We start from the raw sequence: 9417 nt of genomic DNA, 5'->3' as shown, positions 1-9417 counted from the left end.
GAGTTTTGGACAGTCAAGCCCTACTGAAGAAGAGATACTATTGTGTAAACCTGCTTTTTATTAGAAACCTGTTAGAATCCGGGTTCAGGTGTGAAGTTGCTGGTGCTGTTCATATGACTGCTTCTGCTGTAATGCACAGTTGTTGTTTTTCTCCACTGGTTTATACATTTAGTTACTGTGAGTAGTATGAATTTAAATGTGTATGAAAATGAACGTGCACGTAAGTCTTTTATATCAGTGAATATCAGAAAAATACAATATCAGATTAGCTTAAAATAAATTTCATTTTATTTATACATTTGTTATTAGTGAAATAACATTTCATTATACAGCCATTGTTCTGATGCCACTTGAAAATATATATACATATTTATAAACTGGGTGGTTGGAGCCCTGAATGCTGATTGGCTGACAGCCGTGGTATATCAGACTGTATACCACGGGTATGACAAAACATTTATTTTTACTGCTCTAATTACGTTGGTAACCAGTTTATAATAGCAATTAGGCACCTTTGGGGTTTGTAGTATATTGCCAATATACCACGGCTAAGGGCTGTATCCAGGCACTCCGCGTTGCGTCATGCATAAGAACAGCCCTTAGCCGTGGTATATTGGCCATATTCCACACCCCCTCGGGCCTTATTGCTTAAATATCTCATGGAAATATCTTGATTCTGAGTATAGTATAAAAGAGCTTTGCCTTTATCTTAAATTAAATCAAACCAGGTAGTGACAGAGTGTTAATATGCGTTAGCTTATGCCTCTGAATAATGTGGAGAAAAACAAGAAAGCATGTAGTATGCAGTCAAAGGATGCAGCTCATGAGGATCTATCAGTTGGGTTTTTCCTCTGTGCTACTGTAGATACCTTTTCAGTACATGTATTGATATTCACAATCATAGGTGCCAGCCCAGACGAGTTCATGATAGTACTGGTAGGTCAACTAGACGAAATCCATGAGCATGCTGGCTCTTTGGTGATGTCCCATCTCTTCAGTGTGGTCTGTCACACACTTCCATTAAACTACTAAATGCAGCATTAACATTCAAATATTTAATATAAACGTAGAAAATAATATGAAACACACTGTCTCACGTAAGTCCATTCCTCACCAGCCTACCCTAGGCCTTGTGTTTCCCAGGACTCAGGGTGCTCTCTGACTCTGAGTCCTGAATTGGCTGTTCACCTCGTTGAGGACCACGTCTGAGTTGAGCTCCTCAAGGGCTGTGATGGTTCTGTCGTCAAATGGACTTTCTGAAATGGGATACATCGGAGTTACAGCTTATTCTGTACACACGTTACTGCATTGAAATCCTTAGAGGGGTATTTCTGAGATGAACTCTACATTAAAGGACCACGTATAAGGAAAGTAAATCACGGTGGATACCCTTACAGCAAAACAACATGATTTCACTTGTGGAGAATCACATGATTTCACGTGTGAAATTTCATGTGAAATCATGTGTTTTTAGAACACATCATGTTTTGACGTGTAGTTGTGTAAATTCATGTGGTTTTTCCGTAAGGGTAGGCTTCGAGTATCCTATATTCAAGGGACAAATTATTCTGGTGATTCACTGTTTATAACTAAATGTATGACATTCTTTCAGACATCTGGCAGCAGAATGGATGAAAGGCCATTTTCATGACCAAGAGCAGATAAACAAGCAACAAGAGAGCAGAGACACACGTGACTGGTGGAATCAGAGCCAGCTGGCAGCCAGCAGCTGAGCCAGGCACATGGGCGGGGCTACAGTTAGATAGTCACTATTTGATTGGATGGGTTAAGCTGACTAAATCCTGCTGTAAAGTGTCACACACATAGACACACACACTCTCACACACTGTTGCAAACAAACACACAGCAGATACTGTGCACCATCAGTAAGAGGCTAAAAGAAGTGAGGCGCTATAGCCGTGGTCGAAGCTCAAACTGTACGGCTAGCTCCAATTCTGGGTAAAATGATGTCAAAGGGCAAAGGTCATCTCAGAGCCTGTCACAGATATTTCAGAGGTTACATAGGTCATCAGTGAGATGGAGATGAAGGCTTGCTAAGCCATCCCCTCCTCTGCATACAGAGGTTTAATATGATGTAATGCTTTATCAGGGGCAGAAAGTAGATCAGCATATACAAAAAGTATTTCTCTATTGTTGTCTGACCCATATTGGTTGTTAGTAATCCCTGATTCCCCCTCTCTGGATCCCCTTGCCTACCTGTTGCTCCACTGGGCCGCTCTGGGGAGTCACCAGTCAAGAAGGAGGAGCTGGAGGAATGATTGAACTGGGAGGAGTTGTAGGAGCGGAGAGATGTGGCTCTGGTCACTGACAATGACTTCTTCCCCGTCTTCTGTGTAGCCGTACGGCTCCAGTCTGTGATGAAACAAGAGTTAATTAAAACCTCTCACATTAAATTACATAAAATATCTTAATTCAGGGAAGCAAAAGTCATTTCGCTACCCAAGAATAGTAAAGCCCCCTCTACTGGCTCAAATAGCCAACCAATCAGCCTGTTACCAACCCTTAGTAAAAATTTGGGAAAAATAGTGTTTGACCAGATACAATGCTATTTTACAGTAAACAAATTGACATCAGACTTTCAGCACGCTTATAGGGAAGGACATTCAACAAGCACGGCACTTACACAAATGACTGATGATTGGCTGAGAGAAAATGACGCTAAAAATATTGTGGGAGCTGTTTTGTTAGACTTCAGTGCGGCTTTTGACATTCTCGATCATAGTCTGCTGCTGAAAAAACGTATGTTATGGCTTTACACCCCCTGCTATATTGTGGATAAAGAGTTACCTGTCTAACAGAACACAGAGGGTGTTCTTTAATGGAAGCCTCTCCAACATAATCCAGGTAGAATCAGCATTTCCCCAGGGCAGCTGTCTAGGCCCCCTTTTTCAATCTTTAATAATGACCTGCCACTGGCTTTGAGTAAAGCCAGTGTGTCTATGTATGCGGATGACTCAACACTATACACGTCAGCTACTACAGCAACTGAAATGACAGCAACACTTAACAAAGAGCTGCAGTTAGTTTCAGAATGGGTGGCAAGGAATAAGTTAGTCCTAAATATTTCAAAAACTAAAAGTATTGTATTTGGGACAAATCACTCACTAAACCCTAAACCTCAACTAAATCTTGTAATGAATAATGTGGAAATTTAGCAAGTTGAGGTGACTAAACTGCTTGGAGTAACCCTGGATTGTAAACTGTTATGGTCAAATCATGTTGATACAACAGTAGCTAAAATGGGGAGAAGTCTGTCCATAATAATGCGCTGCTCTGCCTTCTTAACAACACTTTCAACAAGGCAGGTCCTACAGGCCCTAGGTTTGTCACACCTGGACAGTCGTGTGGTCAGGTGCCACAAAGAGTGACTTAGGAAAATTACAATTGGCTTAGAATATGGCAGCAGGGCAGACCCTTAAATGTACACGGAGCTAACATTAATAATATGCATGTAAATATCTCATGGCTCAAAGTGAAGGAGAGATTGACTTCATCACTACTTGTTTTTGTAAGAAGTGTTGACATGCTAAATGCACCGAGCTGTCTGTTTAAACTACTAGCACACAGCTCGGACACCAATGCATACCCCACAAGAAATGCCACCAGAGGTCTCTACACAATCCCCAAGTCCAGAACAGACTATGGGAGGTGCACAGTACTACATAGAGCCATGACTACATGGAACTCTATTCCACATCAGGTAACTGATGCAAGCAGTTAAAAATACACCTTATGGAACAGAGGGGACTGTGAAGAGACACACACACAGGTACAGACACACGCATACACACACAAACACTAGCACACACACTCTACACACACATACATTGTAATATTGTTGTATGGTGGTATTATACATTTTGTATTGTAGATATGTAGTGGTGTACTAATGTTATATATGTACTGTTTTATCTTTTGTTTTATGTGTGATGTAAGTGCCTTAATGTGTTTGGACCCCAGGAAGAGTAGCTGCTGCCTTGGCAGGAACTAATGGGGATCCCTAATAAATACAAAATAAAAATACATGGAAAAAATGTTGTAAGGTGTAGGTCAACAGGTCTTACCTGAGTTCTCTGCCAGTCTCAGTCTACCGCAGCAGAGATAAGTCCTCCACTGCCTCCTCACATTCTCCTTCACAGCACAGTAGAACACAAAGATAAAGAACCCTGGAAGAGAACACGAGCGTCAGGTACCTACACTTTTGTTACACACTTGGCAACAGGTTTCCCAAGAAACTCCCCAGACATTGTGTCGGTGTCTTCTCTGAGAACATTAATGGTGAATTCATTTTCAAATCAATACAAATCTGGAGGAGTTCTAAATCTTACCTTGAAAGGAGTTGAAGATGGCGAAGAGGTACATGAAGGCCAGGTTGACGGGCCCCCAGGCGAAGAAGGCAAAGCCCCAGGTGAGGCCCAGGAGTAGGGTGATCCCAAGCACACTGCGCAGGTCCTGAAGCCCGTTACGGTGTCTCATGTTGTGGGGGTTCTGACTCTTTATACGACAGAGCTGAACCATCACCACCACAAACATGCTGAGGTTCAACAGGAAGATGACACAGAAGTAAGCCACCACAGATACGTAGAAGGCAATGTTGTTCTTCAGCCAGCAGCTGTGTGAGAGGAAAGGAGAGAAGAGATATGGGCTAAAATACAGGAGACCATATTTGAATTGATCAGCTATCCTATTATGCAGATGCGAATACTGGTATAAATGTCATGATGCACATATACACGCACTTCATACCAAGACTCCAACTGTAAATTGGCATGTTAAATAGTGAACAAAATGCAAGGGACTCACAAGTCATCTGTAGGGGAGCCATCTGAGTACTTTCCGTAGCCAACAAGGCCGTAGTTGTCCTTATCAACAGCAATAACGACGATGACCACAAGGAGTGGGACGCCTGACATGAGAGACAACAGACTACATTGAACTGTAAGTAACTGTTACTTTTTTATAAGCACGTGGTGGCTTTTTTTCACTCTGACGACAGTCACAGAATATTTTTGTCACTTACCCCAGCCGACGAGTGAGAACTTGAGCATATAGCGTGTTATGTATGTGTTGAAGACCTTGACGAGGGCCAGGTACATGTGGACGGCCTCCAGGCCCATCCAGGTGAAGGAGGCCAGCAGGAAGTAGTGTAGGAACCAGGCGGTGGAGATGCACAGGCCAACAGCATCAGGGTAGAGGGCCAGCCAGGAGTCCACCAGGAACACCAGGTTTAAGAACAACAGAGCCACACACAGCTGGATCAGGATCTTAGATGGCATGTCCTTACGCAGTTTCCTAAAGGAACACCACGAAAGGAATTACGATTGGTATTACATTGATTAGAGCTTGTTTATATGTCTTTGTATTTAGATCTCCAGGTGGGTGTCATCATGGATATACTGCGCTGATCACAAGGGGCTCAGACTCACCCAAAGGCCAGGTAGGTGAGCAGAGTGATGGAGAGGAAGATGGCGGAGATACCACAGCCGATGTAGGTGATGTAGGTGAGGATTGTGGCCTGGAGACGATTGGTTATGCCCGTTCTGGAGATGTCCTGGGAGAAGAAAGACAAAAAACATGTTGTACACATGGAATTATTCTAAAAATAAGTCCTCCATTGTTGACAAAGACTGAATGGGAGAGATCACATAGCAACCCTGTCTCAGAAAGGACTCACCAGTAGCACACCAAAGCTGGTGAGATGGTTGCAGGCACAGACGGTCTCATTATCTGTGCTGTTCCGGACAGAGCAGCCGTCTCGGTTCCAGCCTCCTGAGCCACCTACCAGAAATTGTTTTTAAAATTCTTTAATGCCTGTCAATTGTCAGAGGTAGTCTTAATTTCATTTTGGGAGACACAAGAGGAACACTTACCATTCAAGCCAAAGTCCCAGAAAGCACATGAAACCACAAAATTAGCCTGTGTAGACAAATGATGAAGAGAAGACAGGGTGTCAAGGATTGTCAACAAGGTGACTGACATGAAATACTTTCTCCAGATGTCCCATCCTTGACATAGGGAAAAAGGACTAGATGAATGCACAGTGTGTTTGTTTGACTCACTGGGACGGGCTCAGTGTTTCTCAGGGTGATCACCACGTCCTCCTGCAGAGATTTGATTGACAGGTTCGCCACACTGGCTCCCAAGATCCCACTGTACAGCCTGCTGTCTCCCAGGGCTCGGTCCTGAGGAACGGCATGGAAAGAATACTATCCAATTACTATACAATATTTTACTAGGGTGTCACAGTTCTTCATTTCTTACCAATTTATGTGACATTTATTCAGTCATCATATCTACATAAATAGCAAGGGATGCTTAAGTAGCAATGGAGGTTTAGGCTTGGCAATAGGTTGGGACAGTATTGAATACAGAGGAGCAGGTAAAGCACCTGGAACACAGTGCTCTTCTGGTAGAAGTTGAACTGGAGTCTGGAGGCCTGTAGCTGCTGCTCAGGGGAGAGGTTCGCTGTGAGGGAGGAGGGAAACGTGACGGAGCCCTGAGGAAGGGAACCCTCCTCGGCTCTCACACTTCTCCTGGCTCTGCCGCCTCCACGGATCTGGAGGGGACACATTTCTCTATGGTTAACATGTAGCAATAAACAGGAGTTATGTGTCTATCTACATACCACATCGTACCAGACATGCGGTAGAGTGCAAATATCATTCATGTAGAGTGAAGGATGTCCTACATTACTTTTGCATATATTTTGACGGCAACCGAGGCTACAGTATTTGCTATTCAGTGTTTCCTTACTGGAAGGTTTAGGTCATACCTGTACATTGTTAGGGTCCGGGATGGAGAAAGATGTTTGCTGGAAATTAGTGCCGTCCACTGTTTTGACAGCAACAGCAACCGACTTAGTTAAAATTGTAGCCTCTTGCTGAACGACCAGCTTCAGGCCCACCGTATCAACAATCCCAATGATCCTGGTAGAAAAATCAACTGTTATTCTGATGTGCAGGCTGGTCAAGGCCATTGCTAAGATTTCTTCCGGTTTTAAGAAAATGTTGTCACAGTCTCTTTACAGGCTTTGTATAAGTAATAATTTATGGTACAGCTAAACAGGCAGCTAACAGGCAGCTAACAGGCAGCTAAACAGGCAGCTAACAGGCAGCTCAACAGGCAGTTCAACAGGCAGCTCAACAGGCAGCTCAACAGGCAGCACAACAGTAGATTGTTTATCTCCAGGCAGCTCACTTGGTGGAGGAGGAAGCCAGAGTGCCAGAGGAGGCACCCAGCAGGTTGCTAACAATCTTGACAGAGGTTTGCCCCAGAGCCAGGCTGACATTGGGCCCGGCCAGCAGGGCCTCCAGCTGGGACACCAGCTGGTCCACCTGGGAGGAGTTGAGCTTGGACACGTTACTAGTCAGATCCAGCAGCTGGTTGGCCTGCTCTACACTACTGGCTGCTGTGGTGTTGGGCGCTGTGAGGAGAAGGATCCATAATAAAAACAAGGACGTTATCAGAGGGGAACTTTGACTTTGGCTCTAAATATTAAATGTAAATGAATGTGGCAGTGGCAGCTATGGCCCAGGTAATTCAGAGATCAGCTTGGGATAATATCCCGGGGGTTACCTGCAGTGGTTGTTGTTATTACAGCTGTCGTGGTGTACTTTGGGGAAGCTGTTGTGTGATTCACTGGTGGAATGATGGGTGTTGATGGGTTTGTAGTGGTATTACCCAGGGTCGTCGTGGCAATGGTTGTATTTGGAGCTGATAATGTAGTATTTGGAGCTGTAGAAGTGGTGTTTAGCGGAGCTAATGTTGTGTACAATGGGAGGGAGGAGGTGTTTAGCTGTATCGTGTTAGTGGGTGGAGGAGACAGTATCGTTGTTGCAGGTAAAAAGGTGTTAGCCATTGTGTTGGGTGAAGTAGTAGGAGGCATGGGGTCGCACGTTTCATTCAGGAGCACACACACATTTTCCCCTTGTTTGCTAAACAGAGAAAGGGACAGATAAATGTAGATCTTCAGTGCATATAGTCGATTATATATTTAAGTAATAAGGCCAGAGGAGGTGTGGTATATGGCCAATATACCACAGATAAGGGCTTTCATATGCACAATGCAATGCAGAGTGCCTGGATACAGCCCTTAGCCGTGGTATATTGGCTATATACCACAAACCCCCGAGTGTCACGACTTCCGCCGAGGCTGCCTCCCTTCCTTGTTCGGGCAGATTTCGGCGTTCGGCGTCACCGGCTTACTAGCTACTGCCGATCCATTTATCATCACTCCATTTGTCTTGTCTTCAATCACACACACCTGGTCCTTATTCCCTCATTAGTCATGGTATAAGTGTTCCCTCTGCTTCCTTGTCTGTGTGGGTGATTGTTTATTGTGGAGGTTTGTGAAGCTCGGTGGAGGTTGTGTATTGTGTATCGACGGGAGTTTTTCCTGTGTTCCTGTATGCCTTGTGCCCTGGAGTGTGTTTGACGCATTTCTGCGTAAACCTGTATTTTGCGGATTAAAGCCTGTTATTCTGTGATTTACCCTCCTGCTCCTGACTTCTTCAACACCACCTCATCACAGAATCACCCACCCGAACAAGGAGGGGAGGCAGCCTCGGCGGAAGTCGTGACACAGAGGTACCTTATTGCTATTATAAACTGGTTACCAACGTAATTAGAACAGTAAAAAGTATTTTTGTCATACCCATGGTATACGGTCTGATATACATAAAAAAAAAAAAATGTTTTAGTCATTTAGCAGACGCTCTTATCCAGAGCGACTTACAGTTAGTGAGTGCATACATTTTTCATACTGGCCCCCCGTGGGAATCGAACCCACAACCTTGGCGTTGCAAGCGCCATGCTCTACCAACTGAGCTTTCAGCCAATCAACATTCAGAGCTCGATTTATAAATAGCTATATAACTTCAATGTACAAATAACAATGTGCAATGTGCTTACTCTCCATCATTTAGTGTTTTACACAATTACAAAATGTGTAACAAGGTTTTGCTGTCTTTGAAACACACAAAGAGAGACTGAACTGACCAGCTGATGACGTCATATGTATTTTCAACCTCACAGAACATAGTGGGGTTGAGGTTGATCTCCTTCCACATGAAGGTCGAATTCAATAGACCTCCACTGGATCCTGGCCAGCCACAAATGGCTGTGTGAAATATGAACACAAACAGTCAGAAACACAAACTGTATAATGTGTATTTTTTAAAATATTTTTGTCATTTAGCAGACGCTCTTATCCTGAGCGACTTACAGTTAGTGAGTGCATACTGGCCCCCCGTGGGAATTGAACCCACAACCTTGGCGTTGCAAGGGTATATATGAATAAATACACAGATGCTTTCACCATCCATGGTATGGCTACTCACCCGCTCGCGTCACCGTTCCATTATAGCCAATACCAGGCTTATCATTGAACAGATTCAT

The 9417-nt window shown here is 44.0% G+C and overlaps 1 protein-coding gene across 1 annotated transcript; it reads right to left on the bottom strand.

Annotated features, from left to right (window-relative positions):
- Window positions 1-268: 268 nt before the first annotated feature.
- LOC311122706 (adhesion G-protein coupled receptor G2-like) lies at window positions 269-9417 on the bottom strand (the record flags this gene model as incomplete). Its single annotated transcript, XM_084197036.1, has 16 exons — window positions 269-1256; window positions 2218-2373; window positions 4086-4187; window positions 4350-4633; window positions 4825-4927; window positions 5042-5313; window positions 5448-5572; window positions 5696-5799; window positions 5892-5937; window positions 6081-6203; window positions 6410-6577; window positions 6794-6947; window positions 7219-7444; window positions 7597-7659; window positions 9053-9139; window positions 9360-9417. The coding sequence occupies 16 exons, from the start codon at window positions 9415-9417 to the stop codon at window positions 1147-1149; spliced, it is 2181 nt and encodes a 726-aa protein (XP_084053162.1). The 3' UTR covers window positions 269-1146.

This window comes from Coregonus lavaretus (genome assembly GCF_964263955.1).
Source record: "Coregonus lavaretus genome assembly, contig: HAP1_SCAFFOLD_961, whole genome shotgun sequence".
NCBI lineage: Eukaryota > Metazoa > Chordata > Actinopteri > Salmoniformes > Salmonidae > Coregonus > Coregonus lavaretus.
This window is presented reverse-complemented; position numbering and strand designations above follow the sequence as displayed.